This window comes from Crotalus tigris, unplaced genomic scaffold, assembly GCF_016545835.1.
Source record: "Crotalus tigris isolate CLP2741 ecotype Arizona unplaced genomic scaffold, ASM1654583v1 scf7180000022970.308977840:1548163, whole genome shotgun sequence".
Lineage (NCBI taxonomy): Eukaryota > Metazoa > Chordata > Lepidosauria > Squamata > Viperidae > Crotalus > Crotalus tigris.
Genome location: NW_024099557.1, coordinates 1,789,194 through 1,812,650, shown reverse-complemented (window position 1 = coordinate 1,812,650; position 23,457 = coordinate 1,789,194). Strand labels below are relative to the sequence as shown.

General features: G+C 43.7%; 1 protein-coding gene across 6 annotated transcripts in view; it reads left to right on the top strand.

The window, feature by feature from the left end:
- SBNO2 (strawberry notch homolog 2) overlaps positions 1-23,457 on the top strand; it is a 142,927-nt gene that overhangs the window by 105,978 nt on the left and 13,492 nt on the right. For all 6 annotated transcript variants that reach the window (XM_039319253.1, XM_039319254.1, XM_039319255.1 and 3 more), the window contains 10 exons: positions 2,048-2,130; positions 3,950-4,168; positions 8,445-8,620; positions 9,857-9,988; positions 13,073-13,208; positions 14,839-14,951; positions 16,602-16,673; positions 18,729-18,837; positions 20,533-20,607; positions 21,867-22,010. In XM_039319253.1, coding sequence (XP_039175187.1) covers positions 2,048-2,130; positions 3,950-4,168; positions 8,445-8,620; positions 9,857-9,988; positions 13,073-13,208; positions 14,839-14,951; positions 16,602-16,673; positions 18,729-18,837; positions 20,533-20,607; positions 21,867-22,010 — 1,259 coding nt within the window. The remainder of the gene's footprint in view (positions 1-2,047; positions 2,131-3,949; positions 4,169-8,444; positions 8,621-9,856; positions 9,989-13,072; positions 13,209-14,838; positions 14,952-16,601; positions 16,674-18,728; positions 18,838-20,532; positions 20,608-21,866; positions 22,011-23,457) is intronic.

Below are 23,457 nucleotides of genomic sequence, written 5' to 3'. Positions count from 1 at the left end.
AGTGGCACCTGTGGAAATGCAACCCACTGGCTGCCTAGGGATTCTCAACCTTTGTGCCTTCTGTCTGAAGCAAGCCACCAAGCTCAGGCCACGCCATCCCCAAATCTCACCTCATTTTGGTGTTTTGTTTTTTCCCTTTGGCTCACTGCTTTGTCCATGACCCCTACCATGCATTTGTGGGGGTGGGGGGTGAAGATGGGAGACCCCTCAGGTGCATCCCCCGCTCAAAGCTCTGTCATCTACATTGAGCCACCGCATCACAGCCCTCTCCCCCCCACCCTCCTTTGCATTGTTTGGTCTTTTCCTATCTAGTCTTGTGAAGACAGCCCTGTCTGTAGCTAAACGAGAAGGACAAAGCATAAAATTGTCCGGTGTTGTTTTGAAAAGAGAGTACGGCGTTGTCTCTCCTTCACATTAGCTGCTTGCTTGTGAAAGGCCAAAAAAAACCCCTGCCTGTCTACCACTTTCAGGGTTCCCTTATAATCTTTCACCTCAAAAATGCCACTTTTTGTTGGCTTCAATAGATACGATAGGGCAGTGGTGGCGAACCTATGGCACGGGTGCCGGAGGCGGCACTCAGAGCCCTCTCTGTGGGCATGTGCGCCGTTGCCCCAGTCCTAGGCCTTCAGCTGGGTTTTATAAAAACTTTCTCTGACATCACAGCAATTGAACCAATAGCAGTCAAGCCAGACATGTGGTCTACCTAGAGCAGTATTTTTCAACCTTGACCACTTTTAAGATGGGTGGACCCCCAACTCTCAGAATTCCACAGCCAGCCAAGCGGGCTGTGGAATCTTAAAGTGGCCAAAGTGGAGAAATGCTACTCTAGAGCAGGGGTCTTCAAACTTGGCCCTTTTATGACTTGTGGACTTCGACTCCCAGAATTCCTCAGCCAGGCATGTCTGGCTGAGGAGTTCTGGGAGTCGAAGTCCACAAGTCATAAAAGGGCCAAGTTTGAAGACCCCTGCTCTAGTCTAGAGCATAGGGATGTTTGTTAAGCTTGCATTTAAATGCACACCTACTTTATATTTTGCAGCTGAATGCAAACCTATTTCATATTTTAAGCCTCTGCCCCAATGGAAAATTAGTTGCCATCCAGTGTTCAGTTTTCTAAGTTGTTAATGTTAATTAATGTTCATGTCAGTGCAACAACAACCATTACACTTGGGGAGGACTGTAAAGAAATACATAACATTGTGAAAACAAATGTCCATATGTCCATTATATCAGGAAAATTTATATGTTATCAATAGAAGAGAATATTTGTAGTTCAGAATCAAAGTGTGGGGTCCTTGGTGCTCTCTGAGCTTGGTTGGGTTTTTTTGCAGACATTTCATTACCCAACCAAGTAACACCATCCATGCTAGAAGGGAGTGTGTTTGCTCTCGGTATACAGTGGTATGTCATCAGCAACTCAGACAACAAACAATAAACAAATGTACAAGCAAGAATTTGCCAAGAACATTCTCATTAACACTGGCAAGGCAAGCTACTAGTACAGGGGTCTTCAAACTTGGCCCTTTTATGACTTGTGGACTTCAACTCCCAGAATTCCTCAGCCAGGCACTTTAGTTAAGGAATTCTGGGAGTTGAAGTCCATAAGTCATAAAAGGCCCAAATTTGAAGACCCCTGTACTAGTATATAGAAGAGCTAACTCCACTCCCTTCTAGCACTGATGGCATTACCTAGTTGGGGCATGAAAAGTCTGCAAGAAAACAACCAAGCTCAGAGAGCACCAAGGGCTCCCCACAAGCCTATATATCCCAGGCAGCATTGCAAACAGAAATGCGTGTTTCTTTTAGAAGAGTAACCGCTACCGATTTTAGTGCAACTAAACAAGCACAGGTTCAAAGACTCTGGACCTCTTTTTTTTTTTTTTTTTTTGCAAAACGGAAAACACCCATCTCAATTCTGCAGCACCGAGCCTTGGGTTGTTCTGTTTTAGTTTTGATTTTTCTCTGTGCCTTTTTATTTTTTTTTTAATTTTCAAGTGAGCAGTTTGGGTGTCCTGGCAGCTAGAATAAAATATCCCCTCTTAACTTTCAGAGGCGTCTTCCTTTCACTAATTCGGAAGCACTTTCCTTCAACCAAACGAAAAAGAGAAAGAGGAAGTGTCCTTAAAAGAAAACGTAAGATCCTTCTTATCCTCCCTTCCCCCCCCCTTAAAAAAATCCTGATATCCCAGACCTTCTGCGGTGCACCTGCAGTTTGCATCCTGTTCTCTCCCTTCTCATCCTGTCCCCATTTTCCCATTCCTCCATTTTGCTCTTCCAATCGTCTTTTCTTTTCACTGTTTTTATTTTCTAGCTGTTTCATGCCTTCATTTGCCGCAGGGGCTTGTTCTAGGTCAGGAATAGGCAACCTTGGCTCTTTTATGACTTGTGGACTTCAACTCCCAGAATTCCTGAGCCAGCATGGCTCAGCTTGGAAACTTCTCCCTTTTCCCTCAGCATGGCTGGCTCAGGAATTCTGGGAGTTGAAGTCCACCAGTCATAAAAGAGCCCAGGTTGCCTACCCCTGCCTTAGGTCTGCAATGCTTTTCATACTCACGCAATTTGTGGTGCGTCTTCCCATCTGATCCTGACCTTAACTGTCATTTTCCTCCTAAGAATGACTTTAGGAACACCACCAAGGGTGAGGAATCTGTGGTGGTTCCTAAAGTTTCTGAATTATTGGTAGGCCTCAGGAGTATAATTGGGACCAGAATTTCCATTGCTAAGCAAGGTGGCTGTTAAATGAGTTGCACCCAATTTTATGACCATTTTTGCCACGGTTGTTAAGTGAATCACTGCAGTCATTAAGTGAATCCGGCTTACCCCATCGTCGGAAACCAGCCGGAAAGGTCGCGAACGGTGATCCCATGATCCCAGGATGCCTCAACCATCATAAATACATGCCAGTTGCCAAGTGCCCAAATTTTGATTATACAACCATGGGAATGCTACAATGGTCATAAGTGTGAGGATCAGTCAGAATTTGCTTTTTTCAGCACCATCATAACTCCCAAGTGATCACTAAATGAATAGTCATAAATCGTGGAATATCTGTACTTAAAAACAACATAGACTGATGATGTCACCAGCAACTTGGTTCAAAGGAGATTTTTTTTGGTTAGCATATTAAAAAAATCACAATTTGGTAATTAACCTGTTAATTTGCATTAACAGAGGAATAGAATCAAGATGAGGTGAAGTTCTAGCGCCGCTTTATGAAGCCTTAGTACGACCACACTTGGAATACTGCCTCCAGTTCTGGTCACGACAGTACAAAACAGATGTTGAGACTCTGGAAAGAGTGCAGAGAAAAGCAACACAAATGATTAGCGTGGCTGGAGGCTAAAACATACGCAGAAAGAAGGACTAGCGGAGACATGATAGCAGTTTCCAATATTTGAGGGGCTCCTACAAAGACGAGGGGGGTCAAACTATTTTCCAAAACACCAAAAGGCAAGGCAAGAAACAATGGTTGGAAACTAACCAAGGAGAGAAATAACCTAGAACTAAGGAGAAATTTCCTAACGGTGAGAGCAATCAACCAACCTGCCTTCAGAAGTTGTGGGTGCTCCATCTTTGGAGGCTTTCAAAGAGACTGGACCACCATTTGTCTGAAATGATATAAGTCTCCTGCTTGAGCAGAGGGTTGGACTAGAAGACCTCTGAGGTCCCTTCCAACTCTCTATTATTCTATGTTCGTCTCCGTTGCTACGCCTTGCCAATTGCACTGCTTCCCCCTGCCCTCCTTATGCCTCTTTCTAAAGGCGGTGTTTTTCAACCTGAGCAATTTGAAGACGGGTGGACTTCAACTCCCAGAATTCCACAGCCAGCCATGCTGGCTGTGGAATTCTGGGAGTTGAAGTCCACCCCTTATGAAAGTTGCTTGCGTTGAGGAACACTGCTCTGCATGGAATCGCTCTTTCAATGGTTCTTCCTTCCTGTTTTTTTCCTCCAGAGAAACAAAGAGTCCGAGGCGTTAACAAAGTGATGAGAGCCACCTACGACCACTACGGCGGCAGCCACAACGACATCATCAAGATCAGCTCCGACAGCAGCACCGATTCCGAGCCCTGTCTGGAGAGCGACTTCAACTCCTCTCCAGAGTCTCTCGTGGAGATGGAGGACGTGGCCAGCCGATACAAACCCATCAATGGCGCCATGGGTCACGACCCAAGTAAGTCCCGTTCGGATGACCCCTGTCCTCCTTGCCAGCCAGAAATATCCGGGGAAGCTCTCCTCCAGGGCAGGCAGAAGGATCGTTCCCTAGTTGCACATGTGAAATGGGGGCAGTGGTGGAACTGAAGATGAATAATAATAATAATAATAATAATAATAATAATGTTAATAATGTTAATAATAATGTTGGAAGGGACCTTGGAGGTCATCAAGTCTAATCCCCTGCTCAGGCAGGTACCCTATACCATTTCGGACAAATGGTTGTCCAGTTTCTTCTTAAAAACTTCCAGTGTTGGAGCATTCACCGCTTCTGGAAGCAGGTTGTTCCACTGGTTAATTGTTCTAATTGTCAGGAAGTTTCTCCTTAGTTCTAGGTTGCTTCTCTCCTTGATTAGTTTCCATCTGTTGCTTCTTGTCCTGCCTTCAGGCGCAGGATGGGGGAATGTGTGTATATATATCTTGATTGTTTTAACGTTCAATCTTTGAGACAGTCCATGTCCTGGTGACTTTTTCTCAATCTTAATTTTCCATTAATATTTCAAATTAACGTTTAATATTTATCATTTCCGAGTTATTAAATGCTCTCAATTCCCTTCATCACAGTTCCTCAAAAACTCTAGTATTCAGGATACACGTTTTATCTATTTAAATTCTTGCCATGTTAATATTCATACTTCTATGTTTTAGCTAATCAAAGTTTTCTTTATCTCCATTCGTAATAGTACCTTATATTCAAAATACATATCAAAATACATATTATGGTATTATTACTTTGTTGATGTCGATGGTGAGAACTTAAATAAATAGATAAGAATAAATGTTATTGTAATGGTGCTACTGTTGGACTCCAAGCATAAAAAAGATAGGCTGACTTTCTTCTAAGCAGTTCCCATGATTGATAGAAATCTTGCCAAACTGAAGCAACTACAGGTCATCCTCAGCTTACAACATTTCATTTAGTGACCGTTCAAAGTTACAACGGCACTGAATAAAAGTGACTTATGACCATTTTAAACAGTTGCAACCTTTGCAGCATCCCCAAGATCACACGATCAGAATTCAGACACTAGAGGTTTTGATTTATTAGATGGGATAATACTGTTAATTAGATGTTTGAATATGCTGGAGAATAGACAATTGCTAAAAACAGAAATAAGGTTTGCAATTAGAAGATTAGATTTAGTTATGAGAAGGGAAACAGGAAAATTTTAAGAAGTTTGAATGAGGGAAGCTTTTGGTTACCCAAATATAACTTACTTTGGAATTATAAACAATAAGAGACATTTTGAACACTGATGGGAAATTAAAATTAAAAAAAAGAGAGAGAAAACAGGATACTGATTGAACATATGGATGTTAAGTGCAAATGCAATTAAGCTGTGCTTTGGTTAGAAAAGATATCTTAAACTGAGATTATTGATATTATTAGAAAAAGGTAACGAAGATGTTGATATTCAATTGTATATTTACTAATAACAATAAGAATTGTATTTACCTAGTATGGGAAAATAGGTACTGTCGGAAGAAGAGAGGAAACATTTGGAGATGTAATATTGGATCTAGTCCAGGGGTAGGCAACCCTGGCTCTTTTATGACTCGTGGACTTCAACTCCCAGAATTCCTGAGCCAGCCATGCTGAGGGGACAGGGAGAGGTTTCCAAGCTGAGCCATGCTGGCTCAGGAATTCTGGGAGTTGAAGTCCACGAGTCATAAAAGAGCCAAGGTTGCCTACCCGTGGTCTAGTCTAAAGAAGTTACCGTAAATGCCGGCGTACAAGGCGACCCGGTGTATAAGACGACCCCCGTCTTTATAGCCGGGCCGCATTCCTAGAACGTCGTCTTATACGCCGGAAACTACCAGTATTTCCGGCGTATAAGACGACTCGGCGTATAAGACGACCCCCGTCTTTGGCGCCGATTTCAGCACTCGCAGAAGTCGTCTTATACGCCGGCATTTACGGTAATATAGACCACTGAATGGACTCAGACAACACGTTGTTTATTAGGTATTTGACTGTAAAAGTAGAAAATTAATAAAATATTTATATATATAAAAAAATTCAGATGTTTGGCATCTGACTCACATTATGATGGTTGCAGTGTCCCGGGGGAGTCACATGATTCCCTTTTGTGACCTTCTGACAAACAAAGCCAATGGGAAAGCCAGGAAGCCAGCCACTCAACAACCAGGTTACTAACTTAACGATTTCAGCGATTCACTTAACAACTGTGACAAAGATCGTAAAATGGGCAAAATTCACTTAAACGTCTCCCTTAACAACATAAATTTTGGGCTCAGTTGTGGTCCTAAGTCGAGGACTACCTGTATTTGCACCATTCAATATATACTGGTAGCCCTCAAGTTACGACCATCCTTTTAGTAACCGTTCGAAGTTACAGCGGCACTGAAAAAGGGACTTATCACCATTTTTTTACACTTAACAACCATTGCAACATCCCCATAGTCATGTGATCAAAATTCGGACACCCGCATGTATTTATGTCGGTTGCAGTGTCCCGGGGTCACATGATTCCCTTTTGCGACCTTCTGACAAGCAAAGTCAAGGGGGAAGCCAGGTTCGCTAAACAAACGTATGACTGATTTAACAACTGCACTGATTCACTTAACAACTGTGGCAAGAAAAGTTGTAAAATGGGGCAAAATTCACAACAACTATCTTAGCAGTAGAAATTTTGGGCTCAATTGCCATAAGTCGAGGACTAACTATATTTCCCTGGGAATAGAATAGAATAGAATAGAATAGAATAGAATAGAATAGAATAGAATAGAATAGAATAGAATATAGAAAATAGAATAGAATGTAGAATATAGAATAGAATAGAATAGAATAGAATAGAATAGAATAGAATAGAATAGAATAGAATAGAATAGCACAGAACAGAACAGAACAGAACAGAACAGAACAGTGGTAGCGAACCTACGGCACGGGTGCCAGAGGCAGCACTCAGAGCCCTCTCTGTGGGCACGTGCACCGTCGCCCCAGTCCTAGGCCTTCAGCTGGGTTTTATAAAACCTTTTCGCTTTAGCCTCCACCGCCATGTGCAAAACAAAAACAAAAACAAAAAACGTTCAATCAATCAGTCAATTTCAACTTCTCGCAGGCACTCAATCTCTAAAAGGTTCGCCATCACTGTTCTATTCTATTCTCTATTCTATTTTCTGTATTATATTCCAGTGATGGCGAACCTTTTAGAGATCGAGTGCCCAAACTGCAACGCAAAACCCACTTATGATCATCGGGTGCTGGATGGATGTGGCCAGTTGGGTGGGTGTGGCCAATTGGGTGAGTGTAGCCAATTGGGTGGGTGTGGCCCATTGGGTGGGCATGGCTGCGGTGGTAACGGCAGACTGGGTGGGACTAAAAAGTTCAATCAATCAATTCCAACTTTGCAAGATCTTTTTTTTTTCCGCGAGAAGTTGAAATTGACTGATTGATTGAACCTTTTTTTTTTTTTTTTTTTGCACATGGGGGTGGAGGCTAAAGCGAAAAGGTTTTATAAAACCCAGCTGAAGGCCTAGGACTGGGGCAACGGCGCACATGCCCACAGAGAGGGCTCTACGTGCCACCTCTGGCACCCGTGCCATAGGTTCGCCACCACTGGAATAGAATATAGAATAGGGAATGGAATGGAATATAGAATAGAATAGAATAGAATAGAATAGAATAGAATAGAATAGAATAGAATAGAATAGAATAGAATAGAATAGAATAGAATAGAATATAGAGTATAGAGTATAGAGTATAGAGTATATAGAGTATAGAGCATATAGAGTATAGAGTAGAGTAGAGTAGAATAGAATATAGAATATAGAATAGAGTAGAGTAGAATAGAATAGAATATAGAAAATAGAATAGAGAATAAAGAATAGAATAGAATAGAATAGAATAGAATAGAATAGAATAGAATAGAATAGAATAGAATAGAATAGAATAGAATAGAATAGAGCTGGAAGGGACCTTGGAGGTCTTCTAGTCCAGCCTGCCGCTTAAGCAGGAGAACCTATACCATTTCAGACAAGTGACTGTCTAACTCTTTGGTCATTTTCCAACCGTTATTTCTTGTCCTGCCCTCTGGTGCTTTGGAGAATAGCAGCATTGGACTCTTGAGTATCCAAGAGGAAAAAAATTGAGTGTCTCAAGAATCCTACGATTGCTGCAAGCTACAACGTTACCTTTGCCCTTCTCTGCCTTCCTGTTTTCCTTTCTCCAAAAAAGAAAAAGAGCTGCAATCTCTTTCTCTTCCCCTTTCTAGTTGGCATCTACTGGCTGCACTCCCAAAAGGAGATGAACGGATCAGGAACTCTGGAATGTGTGGAGAACATGAAGCAGGAACTGCTGTCTAAAGTGAAGGCATTGGGCAAAGAACTACCTCTTAACACCTTGGATGAACTGATCGACTACTTTGGAGGCCCTGAAAAAGTAGCAGAGGTAAAACATTAGGAACCAGAGTAAGGGGAAGCATCACAAAAGGTTTTTATCTTCTGTGCCTCACGGAGTCAATTCACAGTTCGAGGGCTGCCCCTTTAAGACTTGTGGACTTCAACTCCCAGAATTCCTCAGCCAGCATGAGAGTTGAAGTCCACAAGTCTTAAAAGTGGCCAACTTAGGAGAGCCCCAGCCTGTACCTTTGATTTAAGAGAATGTGCAGTATTAGCCTTGCTACAAAGAGAAGTTCTTTTGTGGGGTCCTCGGTGGGGTCCTCTGAGCTTGGTTGTTTCCTTGCAGAAATGTCATGACCCAACTAGGTAACATCATCAGTGCTAGTCAGAGGTTTGTTCCCTATTTACATACAGTAACTGGCCCCGCCAGGGTTGGTGACCGGTTCTTTTCCATTTAATTAAGCTCTCCTCCATCTCAGTAAGATCAAATGGGAGGAGGTGAGAGCAGAGTCTCATACAGAGATAGATCAGGCACCCTCCTTCATAGGAGGGAGCCATGAAGTTAGTGGCTCCTCTCATTTGTTTCAAATGCAACCGTACGCTGCTTGAGATCCTGGGTTCAGGTCCTCCAGGAAAGGGGAAATCCCTGCCTGGAAAGATCATCTATCTATCTGTCTGTCTGTCTATCTATCTATCTATCTATCTATCTATCTATCTATCTATCTATCTATCTATCTATCTACCTACCTACCTACCTACCTACCTACCTACCTACCTATCTACCTACCTACCTATCCATCCATCCATCTATTCATCCATCCATCCATCCATATCTATCTCTATATCTCTATCTCTATCCATGCATAATCTATCTAGTTATCTATCTGTCTTGTCTGTCTATCTAGCTATCCATCCATCCATCCATCCATCCATCCATCCATATCTATCTCCATCCATCCCTATCTATCTATCTATCTATCCATCCATCCATCCATCCATCCATCCATCCATCTATCTCCCCTACAAGGTGATTCTGGGCAGCTACGCTTGTCTCAGAGATAGATAGATTTAATTAATTAATTAGATATGATCGCCCCTCTGAAGCATGTGGCTTTGGGTGGCCAATCATGTAAAAACCGAATAGAAACCACAGGCAAAATTACAGGTGCCGTAAAATAGCAGCCAAGCAGCCACTCCTCGCAGACGTCCCCCAAGCTACGAAACAGGGTCGCCGCTGTGTCCCATTTTGTCTCTTCCAATGTGTCCCTTTTCCCCTCTTGGACAGATGACTGGGCGGAAGGGACGAGTCATGCGGAGGCCCGATGGCTCCGTGGTCTTTGAATCACGAGCCGAGCAGGGGCTGTCGATCGACCACGTGAACCTCAAGGAGAAGGAGCGTTTCATGAATGGAGACAAAGTGAGCGCCGTGGGCAGCCAGAAATGGGGGGGAGGGAGGGCCCCCACCTTGCCAGAGTCACGATATGCATCAGACTCCTCTGTGTTTTTATCTTGAATTGCCTTGGCTGGGCAAGATCAAGGAAGCACTGTGTCAACGCTGCAAACATTGTATATTCTTGCTTTTGACAATATGCAGAATTGTCTGGTAAATATGGGGTTAATAAAGAGCAGAAGGAGCGTTGGGGGTAAAGCCCAGGAAAGAAAGAGGAAGAAAACATTTGACCTTCTCACTAATTGGATAGTGTGAGATCGGAGGCTAATTTAGGGAGGGAACATGCTGACAATTTAACTGCTCAGAGGAAGAGAACTTAGATCCTAGCATCCCTCCGTTGTGTCTGTGCGGACATTTTGTAACATTAAAAGACTTTTAGGAAAATAAATGCCTGGAAGTTCTTTGGAATGTTTCATTAGCCGGAACCACATCACACTGATTGACTGCTCAGGCAGGCCAAATGCAGGCAGTCCTCACTTAATATCTGATCCCTTAGCAACTGTTAGAAGCTGATAGAGGAGAATATTTGTAGCTCAGGATTGAAATAAAATGAGGGGTCCTGGGTGCTCTCTGAGCTTGGCTGTTTTTCTTGGCAGACGTTTCATTACCCAACTAGTTGACATCATCAGTTCTAGTAGGGAGGGGGGTTTGCTTTCAGTTTATATTCTGGTGGCTTGCCCTATCAGTGTTGGTGGGAGTGGTCTTGGAGGATGTTTACTATTAGCTTGCTTGGCAGTTCCTTGATTGGGGTACTGTTTACTTCTGTCAGCTTTTGATATAATAATAATAATAGTAGTAAAGTTGGAAGGGACCTTGGAGGTCATCTAGTCCAACCCCCTGTTCAGGCAGGAAACCCTACATCATTTCGGACAAATGGCTGTCCAATCTCTTCTTAAAAACTTCCAGTGTTGGAGCATTTACTGCTTCTGGAGGCAGGCTGTTCCACTGATTAATTGTTCTCACTATCAGGAAGTTTCTCCTTAGTTCTAGGTTGCTTCTCTCCTTGATTAGTTTCCACCCGTAGCTTCTTGTCCTGCCTTCAGGTGCTTTGGAAAATAGCTTGATTCCCTCTTCTTTATGGCAGCCCCTGAGATATTGGAATACTGCTATCATGTCCCCCCTTGTCCTTCTCTTCGTTAAACTAGACATACCCAATTCTAGCAACCGTTCCTTATATGTTTTAGCCTCCAGTCCCCTAATCATCTTTGTTGCTCTTCTCTGTACTCTTTCTAGAGTCTCAACATCTTTTTTACATCGTGGTGACCAAAACTGGATGCAGTATTCCAAGTGTGGCCTTACCAAGGCATTGTAGAGTGGTATTAATACTTCACGTGATCTTGATTCTATCCCTCTGTTAATGCATTGGACCCCTCTGTGTTTGCTTGGTCTGATGTTAATCTTGGCCCTTCCTAGAACTATTTATGACAGGGGTCTTCAAACTTGGCCCTTTTGTGACCTGTTGGACTTCAACTCCCAGAATTCCTCAGCCAGGCACACGTGCCTGGCTGAGGAATTCTGGGAGTTGAAGTCCACAGGTCACAAAAGGGCCAAGTTTGAAGACTCCTGGACTTAGGACCTTCCTCTGGAGTTCTGATGGCTGCCCGCCCCCCCCCCCGCCTCCTCCAAATCACATGACTGGATTTTTGGGTGCTTGGCAAACAGTTCACACTGACGGCCATTTGCAGCATCCCGCCGTTATGGGACTGCAATTTTGATGGGGTTTGCCGGTTGATGGCATTTCTCCAGATTCCTGACAGAAATAAAAGAAAAATTAAAAATAAAACTGAAGAAAATGGATTCACTTAATGAACAAACTGCGAATGGCAGCAGCCCGCAGGTCGATAACCCCCGAGGGGCCGTTGCTCCTTATCCTCTTTGCAAACCATTCCCACTTTCTGTTTGAAAACGCTCCCGTAGCTCACAGGGCAGCGGTTGAGCTAACTTGCTTGAAAACATGAAGGAAGCCACTGTATTCCCCCCCAAAATAATACCCAGTCTTTTTTTTTTTTTTTTTGCCTCCAAAAGAGGCACCATATCTTATTTTCGGGGTGTGTGTGTCTTTTCCATTTACCTCACGGCGGCAGCACCAACAGTCCCGCCCGGCCAGCCCAATTTTTCTGCGGCCGAAGGAGCAGCTTCATTCTGCACCTGAGAATGGAGCTCCGGCCTGCATTTCGCAGTCAGAGGCCTTTCCGGAAGACCTCTGCAGCCAAGAACCGAACTACGGATTGAATCCGTAGCTCAGTTCTCGGCTGCAGAGGCCTTCCGGAAAGGCCTCTGACTGTGAAATGCAGGCCGGGGGTATGTCGCAGAAGAAGTGCGCTGGAGAGGCAAATGTCTGGAAGTTTTTAAGAAGAGACTGGACAGCCATTTGTCTGAAATGGTATGGGGTTTCCTGCCTGAGCAGTGGGTTGGACTAGATGATCTCTAAGGTCCCTTCCAACTTTATATATGTCGATCCACGGGAGGCCTGGCTGCAATGGTAAACTCCACCTCTCCAGCCTAGCTTGATTTTTAGGCGCGTGTCTTGCCCCAAAACTGGGGCTTATTTTTGGGGTAGGGCGTATATTAGCCCCCCCAAAACCAAGCTAGGGCTTATTTTCAGAGTAGGTCTTATGTTATGGTTCCGGGTAATGAAACACTTCAAAGAACTTCCAGGCATTGATTTTCCTAAAAGTCATTTATTGTTACAAAATGTGGACACAGGAATAACGGAGGCTTTTATGCTAAGATCTAAGTTCTCTTCCTCTGAGCAGTTAATTTATCAGCATGTTCCCTCCCTAAATTAGCTGTCATATATCACATTATCCAATTAGTGTGAAGGTCAAAAGTTTCCTTCCTCTTTCTTTCCCACGGTTTACCTCCACCCCCTTCTGCTCTGTATTAACCCCCAAAATACCAGACAGTTCTGCATATTGTCAAAGCAAGAATATATAATATTTGCAGCGTTGACATCTTACTTTTGGGGAAACACGGTACCACGTACCAAAAAGTCCAGCTGACAAAATTGACTTTGTTCTCTCTCTCTCTCCCTCTTTTTCTTTCTCTCAGCTCGTTGCAATAATCTCGGAAGCCTCCAGCTCAGGGATTTCTCTCCAGGCAGACAGACGGGTAAAGAATCAGAAACGTCGGGTCCACATGACGCTGGAATTGCCCTGGAGTGCTGACCGAGCAATACAGCAGTTTGGTAAGACAGCCGAGCCAGCTTTGGTGTCTCCTGTAGGAATGTCCAGAAGTAGGAAATCTAACTTAATGAAAAGAAGGTCTAGGGGTGACATGATAGTATTCCAGTATTTGAGTGGCTGCCACAAAGAAGAGAGAGTCAAGCTATTCTCCAAAGCACCTGGAGGCAGAACAAGAAGCAACGGATATGGAAACTAACCAAGGAGAGAAGCAACCTAGAACTAAGGAAGAATTTCCTGACAGTGAGAACAATTAACCAGAGGAACGACTTGCCTCTAGAGCAGTGGTTCTCAACCTTTTTAATGCCGCGACCCCCAACTGGTCATAAGTCGAGGACTACTCAACTGGTGCAGCACCGTTTGCAGAATGGGACATTTGGCGGGCTCAGCAGGGCAGAGACAGCCTGGACAATTCCTATTGGCTTTTGAAAGCCAATAGAATTAGACTCTATTCAAGAGAGTCTATTCTATTGGCATTCAACAGCCAATAGAATAAAAGGGAGTAGCACAGCTAAGGAAAAGGGGGGAAAAATGGCGGACTGCGTTGTTTGGCGACCCCCATGAAATGGTCGTTTGACCCCAAATGGGGTCCCGACCCACAGGTTGAGAACCACTGCTCTAGAGGTTGTAGGTCAGTGATGGCAAACCTTTTAGAGACCGAGTGCCCAAACTGCAACCCAAAACCCATTTATGCATCGTCGGGTGCCGGGTGGGTGTGACCATTGGCTGCGTGTGGCCAAGTGGGAGTGTGTGGCCAATTGGGTAGGCGTGGCTATGGTGGTAATGGCAGACTGGGTGGGACTAAAAAGTTCAATCAATCAATTCCAACTTTGCAAGATCTTTTTTTTCCCGCGAGAAGTTGAAATTGACTGATTGATTGAAACTTTTTTTTTTTTATATACATGGCAGCGGAGGCCTAAAGCGAAGGTTTTTAAAACCCAGCTGAAGGCCTAAGGCTGGGGTTGACAGCGCATGTGCCCACAGAGAGGGCTCTGAGTGCCACCTCTGGCACCCGTGCCATAGGTTCGCCATCACTGTTATAGGTGCTCCATCACTGGAGTTTTTTAAGAAAAGACTGGACAGCCACCTGTCTGAAATGGTATAGTGTCTCCTGGATTAGGGTTGGATTTTTTTTTTAAAAAAAAAAATAACATTCTTAATATTTAGCAAACAGCATGTTGTCTGGGTTCATGTATTTAAAGAACAATAAGAGTTAATTTCTATATTATCATAATCAATATATTAGTTAATCGCTCAGTCTTTTTCTTAATAGTATATATTTAATATTACATAGTACATATCATGTTCCTTTCTCTCTAACTCCCTTTTCTAGCCATTGGTAAAAATTGTCCCACGTTCTAAAGCACACTGAATCTTCTTTCTCTTTTATCTTTAATTGTCAATCTGTCCATTTCTGCGCAATCTAAAATTTTCTTAATTAGTTTTTCTTCCGCTGGTAAGTTTTCATTTTTCCAATATTGGGCAAATACAATTCTTGCTGTAGTTAATGCATGCGAAATTAAATATATACAACCTTTCTCGTAGTTTCCTCCTATTATGCCTAACAGAAACAGTTCTGGGACAGCTGGATTGTGCTGTGGGAGGGTTCGTTCACCGTCTGCCTTTTCCTTCCAGGCCGCACCCACCGTTCCAACCAGGTTTCTGCTCCTGAGTACATTTTTCTCATCTCTGAACTGGCTGGCGAGCGGCGGTTTGCGTCTATCGTGGCAAAACGGCTGGAGAGCCTTGTAAGTTACTCTCTTTCCCTGCCCCAAAAAACCTTAAGAAAAGTCATTGTTTTCAACTACCTGCTCCCTTCCCTTTCGGAGAGAATAATTTTCAGCTTATTTTACAGGGGATCTAGTGCAGGGGTAGGCAACCTTGGCTCTTTTATGACTCGGGGACTTCAACTCCCAGAATTCCTGAGCCAGCCGTGCTGAGGGGACAGGGAGAGGTTTCCAAGCTGAGTCGTGCTGGCTCAGGAATTCTGGAGTTGAAGTCCACAAGTCATAAAAGAGCCAAGGTTGCCTACCCCTGATAGGACAACTCGCCGATGTCAACTCGCCACGGAAAATTCATCGCGGACAATTCCAGGCAGGATAACTCAGTGTGATAAATGTTTTACCTGCCACTGTTATTTGGACACGATTTCCATTTTTGTCAATGGAAATAACGTTGAAGAAAACAGTGGCGGAGAACATTCACCGCGTTGATTTACCCCATGGTGAATTGTCCGCGGTGAGTTGTTCCATTCCACTTTACAGGGCTTTGTCAAAGTTTTTAATCTGGGAAATGTATTTATTTATTCAATTTCTATGCCACCCATCTCACTCATGCAGCAATTCTGGGTGGCTTACCATGTAGCAGAAACGTTAAAAATGCAAAAAAAAAAAAAAACCCTAATTAAAATGAGATTAAAAGACTTAAAAACCAAGATGATGGGCAACGGAAATGAAAATGACCAGGGAGAAACTCTCCCAAACTTGCTTCAGAACATTTTGGGATTTTTGTTGCACCAACTCCAAATGCCACCGCAAGGAATTGTGGGAGTTGTAGTCTGAAACATCGAAAGGACGTGAGGTTACTGGCCTCATGCTGTCCAGCTGAGGAGTAGGATGTGAGAGATGCAACCCCCCCTTTTTTTTCTGATCCGCCTCCAGCTCCTGACCTTGTAAAAAATACTCTCTTCAAACATATAACTCTCGTCTGATTATAATTTCCAGTCAGTTAACCACAATGGCTATTTTATTTATTAAATTTACATGCCGTGGATGGCGTACAACCTCATAAAGCAGTGCTTCTCAACCTTTTTAATGCCGCGACCCCCAACCGGTCGTAAGTCGAGGACTACTCAACTGGTGCAGCACCGTTTGCAGAATGGGACTTTTGGCAGGCTCAGCAGGGCAGAGACAGCCTGGACAATTCCTATTGGCTTTTGAAAGCCAATAGAATTAGACTCTATTCAAGAGAGTCTATTCTATTGGCTTTCAAAAGCCAACAGAATAAAAGGGAGTAGCACAGATAAGGAAAAGGGGGGAAAAATGGCGGACTGCGTTGTTTGGCGAGCCCCGTGAAATGGTCGTTCGACCCCAAATGGGGTCCCGACCCACAGGTTGAGAACCACTGTCATAAAGCCACAACGTGAAACAATTAGAACGTTAACCACTTTAACATTAAAGTTAACTACATAAAAAAGAAACCAACAGGGTAGAAGCAAGATCAGCTCTTAAATAATTTTATCGGCCAGGGTTTTGCCGAGAGAAAATTACTCCAGACACCTCAAGAGTCGAAGTCAAGCTGGTGCTCTTCATTGTGTTAAGCAAAAGGTAGAATAAGCCACTGCAAAACACAGACTGCTGTTGTGTCCAGTTTCACGTGTGACCTTTTCCTTTCCATAGGGTGCCTTAACTCACGGTGACCGAAGAGCGACTGAATCCCGGGACCTCAGCAAATACAACTTTGAGAATAAGGTGGGGGTTAAGTCTGCAAACCCCCCCCCCCAAAAAAAAAAACCAACAACTCCTGTCTTTCAGTAAGATTTGTTAGTTAGAAAAGGTGCTCTGGATTCGTATTATTTTGCCTTTATTTTTTTCATGGCATCTGGCGTGTGGTTTTTTTTTTTTTTTTTTATCCACAAGGATAGCATTTCAAGCAGATGCGCAAGGTAGAAAATAACAACCAGTGCTGTTTTTTTTTTCTTCGGGTTACATGAGGACAGGAGTTTAAAACTTAAAAATGTGCGGACTTTGATGCTTTCCGAGCTTGGCTGTTGGCTTGCAGGCATTGCATTGCCCAACAAAGTACTAGGTGGTCCTCAGCTTACAACCTCAATTGAGCCCAACGTTTCTGTGGCTAAGCAAAATGTTTGATAAGTAGATTTTGCCCCATTTTGTAACCTGTCTTGCCGCAGTTGTTAAGGGCATCACTGCAGTTGCAAAGTGAGTAACCTGGTTGTTGAATGAACTGGCTTTGCTTGTCAGAAGGTGATCACATGAACCCGGGACAGTTCAGCCTTCCTAAATACAAGTCAGTTGCCAAGCATCCGAATTTTGATCCTGTGACCACGGGGAGACTGCAACGGTCGTAAGTGTGAAAACTGCCATGTCGCTTTTTTCAGGGACGAAACTTTGCACGGTCACTGAATGGATTGTTGTAAGTTTGAGGACCTCCTGTAATGTCATCCGTGCTAGAAGGGAGTGTGGGGCTTTGCTCCCTGTTTATATCTATGTAGGTGGTCTTCCAAATTATGACCAAGTTGCATTAAGTTAAATCAGTTGTTAAGTGATTCGTGCGGTCATTAAGTGAAACCGGCGTTTCCCCCCCCTCCCTTTGATGTTATTTGTCGGAAGCTGGCTGGGAAATTCAGAAAGGGCCATTATGTGACCCTGGGAAGTTGCCGCTGTCATAAATGCATTTCTGTTTGCCAAGCACCTGAATTTTGATTAAGTGACTGTATGGATGCTGCAGTGATTATAAGTGCAAGGAACAGCTGTAAGTAAATCACTTTTTTCAATGCCGCTGTAACTTCAAACAGTCGCTAAGCAATTGGTCGTAAGTCGAGGAGCTTGCATGTCTCCACCAAAATTGTCAGAGCAAGCCACTGGAGACAGTCCTTGATTTACAACAACTCAATTAGGGACCATTCAGAGTTACAACAGCACTGAAAGAAGTGACTGACAACCAGTCCTCATGCTTATGACCATTGCAGCATCCTCACGGTCACATGATCTAAATTCAGACACTTGCCAACTGGCTCATATTTATGACGGTCGCAGTATCCCGGGGTCACGTGATCGCTTTTTGCAACCACCTGACAAGACAAGCCAAAGGGAAAACCAGATTCGTTTAACAACTGCAGTGATTCACTTAACGGCTGTGGCAAAAAACGTTGTAAAATGGGTTAAATCCCGCTTAAGAACTGTCTCGCTTAGCAATAGAAGTTTTGGACTCCATTATGGTCATAACTCCAGGGTTCATTGTATTTATAAGTAGGTAGCAGACCCCACACTACTCAACTGGTCGTAAGTCGAGGACTACTCAACTGGTGCAGCACCGTTTGCAGAATGGGACTTTTGGCGGGCTCAGCAGGGCAGAGACAGCCTGGACAATTCCTATTGGCTTTTGAAAGCCAATAGAATTAGACTCTATTCCAGAGAGTCTATTCTATTGGCTTTCAAAAGCCAATAGAATAAAAGGGAGTAGCACAGCTAAGGAAAAGGGGAAAAAATGGCGGACTGCATTGTTTGGCGACCCCTGTGAAATGGTCGTTCGACCCCAAATGGGGTCCCGACCCACAGGTTGAGAACCACTGCGTTACACTGATGGTGTTCCCTAGTGGGGTGATGCAATGTCTGCAAGCCAACAGCCAAGCTCAGAGAGCACCAAGGACTCCCCACCACAACGTGGGGAGGCTGAGCAGGGGAAGTGGTTGATTTCCTTAACGTGAGTTGCATCTAGTCAAGATGCTCTTAGCTATGTAGGGCTGTGATTTTTTTTTTTTAATGCCTTTGTCTGCCTTTCCCCAGTATGGAATCAAAGCACTCGACAAAGTCCTGCGCACCATTTTCCAGCAGACTGAGAACAAAGTCCCCGTGCCAAAGGGTTATCAAGAAGGAGATGCGGCTTTTTTCAGTGGTAAGCAAGGATGGGGTGGAATATAATGTTCATAAAGAAAAGGACAGAGCTGATCTTGCGCTATGGCGAAGGACGTGAGCTATAAAGCCTCTGGTCTGGATGGTCCCCAGTTCAAAATCCAGCAGATTGCCACCGTCTAATCAAAATTTAACCTTGGAGAAGGAGTTTAGAGGTCATTTCAATGGAAGCCTATCAAAGAGAGATCCAGTTTAGAATTAAGGAGAAATTTCCTGACAGTTAGAACAATTTTATCAATGGAATGGCTTCCCTCCAGAAGCGGTGGGTGCTCCAACACTGGATGTTTTCAAGAAAAGACTGGACAGCCATTTGTCCGAAATGGCAGAGGGTTTCCTGCTTGAGCAGGGGGTTGGACTAGATGACCTCCAAGGTCCCTTCCAACCGTGTTGGAAGGAAGGAAGGAAGGAAGGAAGGAAGGAAGGAAGGAAGGAAGGAAGGAAGGAAGGAAGGAATTAATTTCCGGATAGTGAGAACAACCAACCAGTGGAACAGTTTCCCTCCAAAAGTTGTGGGTATTCTGTTATGAGGGAGGGAGGGAAGGGAAGGGAAGGGAAGGGAAGGGAAGGGAAGGGAAGGAAGGAAGGAAGGTGTCAACGCTGCTAACATCGGATGTTCTTCCTTTGATAACATATGGACATGCAGCCATTTTCCTTCTTATGTTTTACTCTTAGAATTAGAGTTAGAATTAGATGATACTGGGGGGGGGGTGAGGACTGTGCATGGGAGTTTAGTTAGCCATTACAATCTTGTAACTACTGTGATAACCAGTTTTTTTTTTTTTTTAAATACCAGATGATAAGAAGTGGCCAGGTTAAAAAACTGGAGGGAAAGCCTGCATTTCAAACTAATTGGAGAATGTGATTTATGACAGTTAATTAGAGGAGGGAATTGTGCTTTGATACTATGTGCTCAGGGGAGGGGAACTCAGATTTTGGCTTTGCCTATGTATGTGCCGATGGTATGCTACTCAAATAAAGATTCTTTAAGGTAAACAATGCCTCAAAGTTCTTTGAAGAGTTTCATCTGTTGGAATCAGGAAGGAAGGAAGGAAGGAAGGAAGGAAGGAAGGAAGGAAGGAAGGAAGGAAGGAAGGAAGGAAGGAAGGAATGTCCGGATAGTGAGAATAACCAACCAGTGGAACAACTTCCCTCCAAAAGTTGTGGGTGTTCCAACACTGGAGGCTTTTAAGAAGAGCCTGGACAGCCATTTGTCTGAAATGGCAGATAGGAGGCCACTACCTGCTAAAATATATCCAGCCAAATAAATATTTTGTTTCTGTTTGTAAAAAAAAGATGGTTCTACTGCCAAAAAGCTCTGATTGCAAAAAAAAAAAAAAAAGTTTATTGTAACGATTAGCCAAAAAATCTCTTCCCATGTCAACCTCTTTCTTTATACACAAGTACATGAACGTTGGGGACTAGACACAATTCAAGATTCCAGGGGTTAAATGGTTAATTAGAAACTCTGAGGGTTAATCAAGAACATGTCCCCAAACCAAATGGGGTCCACTTCCTGCAGAATTCTTGAAATTGGTTGAGGCTCTATGGAAAAACACTTGCTTGGTTTTTGAGGCTGTTTTTAAACGCTGCCTTATAGTTCATCCACATGGAAGTCGATTTAATAAGTCTTATTGATTACCTGCTTTCCATCTGTTAAAAATGAATTCTGGATTTTCAGAAATGAAGCAATCCCTCCTCTCCGTGGGAATCTCCTGCAAGGAGATGCGATATGGCTTCATGAGCATGGAGAAAGGTAAGTCACACCCTTTCTCTCAGTTTACTCCCCTGTCTTTTGTTCCACACAATGGTTGTCATCTCTGCTTATCCCGGCCTGCTGTATGAGTCAGGCGCAGGGGTAGGCAACCTTGGCTCTTTTATGACTGGTGGACTTCAACTCCCAGAATTCCTGAGTCAGCCATGCTGAGGGGAAAGGGAGAGATTTCCAAGCTGAGCCATGCTGGCTCAGGAATTCTGGGAGTTGAAGTCCACGAGTCATGAAAGAGCCAAGGTTGACTACCCCTGAGTCAGGGGAACCTTATAATGAACTTTGGTTTGATTATAAATCGTCCCCAGTTCTTCTTGAAAACATTCAACACCCTTTCTTATAACTAGAAAAAACAAAATTTTCTGACCCTTCAGTTCTCATGAGTTTTGAAAGAAAACTTGGACAGGACTTTGAGTGAGAAGATTTGCAAACACAATTGCAGTACTGATCACAAATTTGGAGGGTGAACCTTTGTTCAGGGGCTCTATCCTTCTTCATTCCTAGTTTAGGCCTCTGATACAGGTAGTCCTCAACTTCATTTAGTGACCGTTCAAAGTTACTACGGCACTGAACGACCATTGCAGCGTTCACATGACCAAAATTCAAATGCTTGGCAACTGGCTCTTATTTGTGACAATCGCAATGTCCCGGGATCACGTGATCCCCTTTTGCGACATTCTGACAAGCAAAGTCAATGGGGAAGCCAGATTCACTTAACAATTGTATTACTAAATTAACAACTGCAGTGATTCACTTAGCAACTGTGGCCAGGAAGGTCACAAGAAAAATGAGACAAAAATTCACTTAAAAACTGGCTTTTTAAGCAGTGGAAATTTTGAGCTCAGTTGTGGTCATAAGTTGAGGACTACCTGTAATTTATTTTGCACTACGCTAGGGGTAGGCAATCTTGGCTCTTTTATGACTCGTGGACTTCAACTCCCAGAATTCCTGAGCCAGCCACGCTGAGGAGAAAGGGAGAGGTTTTCAAGCTAAGCCATGCAAGCTCAGGAATTCTGGGAGTTGAAGTCCACGAGTCATAAAAGAGCCAAGGTTGCCTACCCCCGGTCTACGCTAATACGCTTCGCTCATAACACAGACAGTATGTCAAGAGATAGGGACAAACCTGTCAGGCTTGAGATTTACACAACCCAGTCCTTGGATAAATCTTTGCGAGTCAGGAAATTGGTGTCCAAGATGAACTAAATGCGTGATGTCCTTTTCTCTGTTTATTTATTTTTTCCTTGCAGACTGCTCCATCACCAAGTTCCTAAATCGCATCCTGGGCCTGGAGGTTGACAGACAGAATCTGCTCTTCCAGTACTTCAATGACACTTTTGACTACCTGATAGAGAGAGATAAGAAAGATGGCAAATACGACATGGGGATTCTGGGTAAGCAGCAGCTCACGCCGAGTTGGCAAATGTCCGTGGAGATTCTCACTTCATCCAGGTCATTACAGTTATCCCAAAGGTGCTTTTTTTTTTTTTCAGGAGGCCACTGGACTTCCTTGTTTTTTTCCTTGAAGACATTTCGCTTCTCCTCCCAGAAGCTTCTTCAGCTCTGACTGGATGGTGGGGAATGGAAGGATTTATACTCCTTGCAGACATCTGGTCATTTGCCTCCTTTTAGAGAGTTGTTGAGGCTACTTGGGAGGTTTATCTGCATCCTCAGGACCATCCTGTACCCAAGGAGGCTCCACACCCATTTGCACCACTCAGGTGACCCTGAGGACACAGATAGCAAAACAGACATGTGAAAGGGTTAATCAAATACACATAGTCCTCGACTTACCGTATTTTCCGGTGTATAAGACAACTTTCTAAACCCTGAAAATCTTCTCAAAAGTTGGGGGTTGTCTTATACGCCCAGTCGCCTTATACTCCGGAATATACGGTACTATATAGTTCATTTAGTGATTGTTCAAACTTACGTAAAAAAGATGTTGAGACTCTATAAAGAGTACAGAGAAGAGCAACAAAGATGATTAGGGGACTGGAGGCTAAAGCATATAAGGAACGGTTGCTAGAATTGGGTATGTCTAGTTTAACGAAGAGAAGGACAAGGGGGGGACAGGATAGCAGTCTTCCAATATTTCAGGGGCTGCCACAAAGAAGAGGCAGTCAAGCTATTCTCCAAAGCGCCTGAAGGCAGGACAAGAAGCAACAGATGGAAACTAACCAAGGAGAGAAGCAACCTAGAACTAAGGAGAAACTTAACCAGTGGAACAACCTGCCTCCAGAACTGGGGAATGCTCCAACACTGGAAGTTTTTAAGAAGAGACTGGACAGCCATTTGTCCAAAATGGTATAGGGTTTCCTGCCTGAGCAGGGGGGTTGGACTAGATGACCTCCAAGTGACCTCTAAAAGAATGCAAAAGACCAGCTGTCTACAAAGAGTATAAATCCTTCCCTTCCCCACCATCCAGTCAGAGTTGAAGAAGCTTCTTGGATGAGAAGCGAAATGTCTTCAAAGAAAAACAAGAAAGTCCAGCTGCCTCCTGGAAAAAAAAGCACCCTTGGCATCGAGTTGGCAGCATCCACAGGCTTGTATTCCTCGCTAGAGAGATTTAGGAAATGAATTAAAAACTCCTCAGAGTCCACGGTGTCCCTCCTTTACCATCATGCCGTTGATTTTCCAAGTAAGAAGAAACAATTTTCCCATATCCAAGAAAGTATTTGGGATGGGGAAAGAGGCTTAAAAAACACTCTTCTTGGGCCTTGTTTCAGTCTGGGAGTAACCCATGACCTTCCAAAGCCAGTTGTTTTTCAATCTTGGCAGCTTGAAAATGTGCAAAGCTGGCTGGGGAATGCTGGGACTCGAAGTCCGTACAGCTTCAGG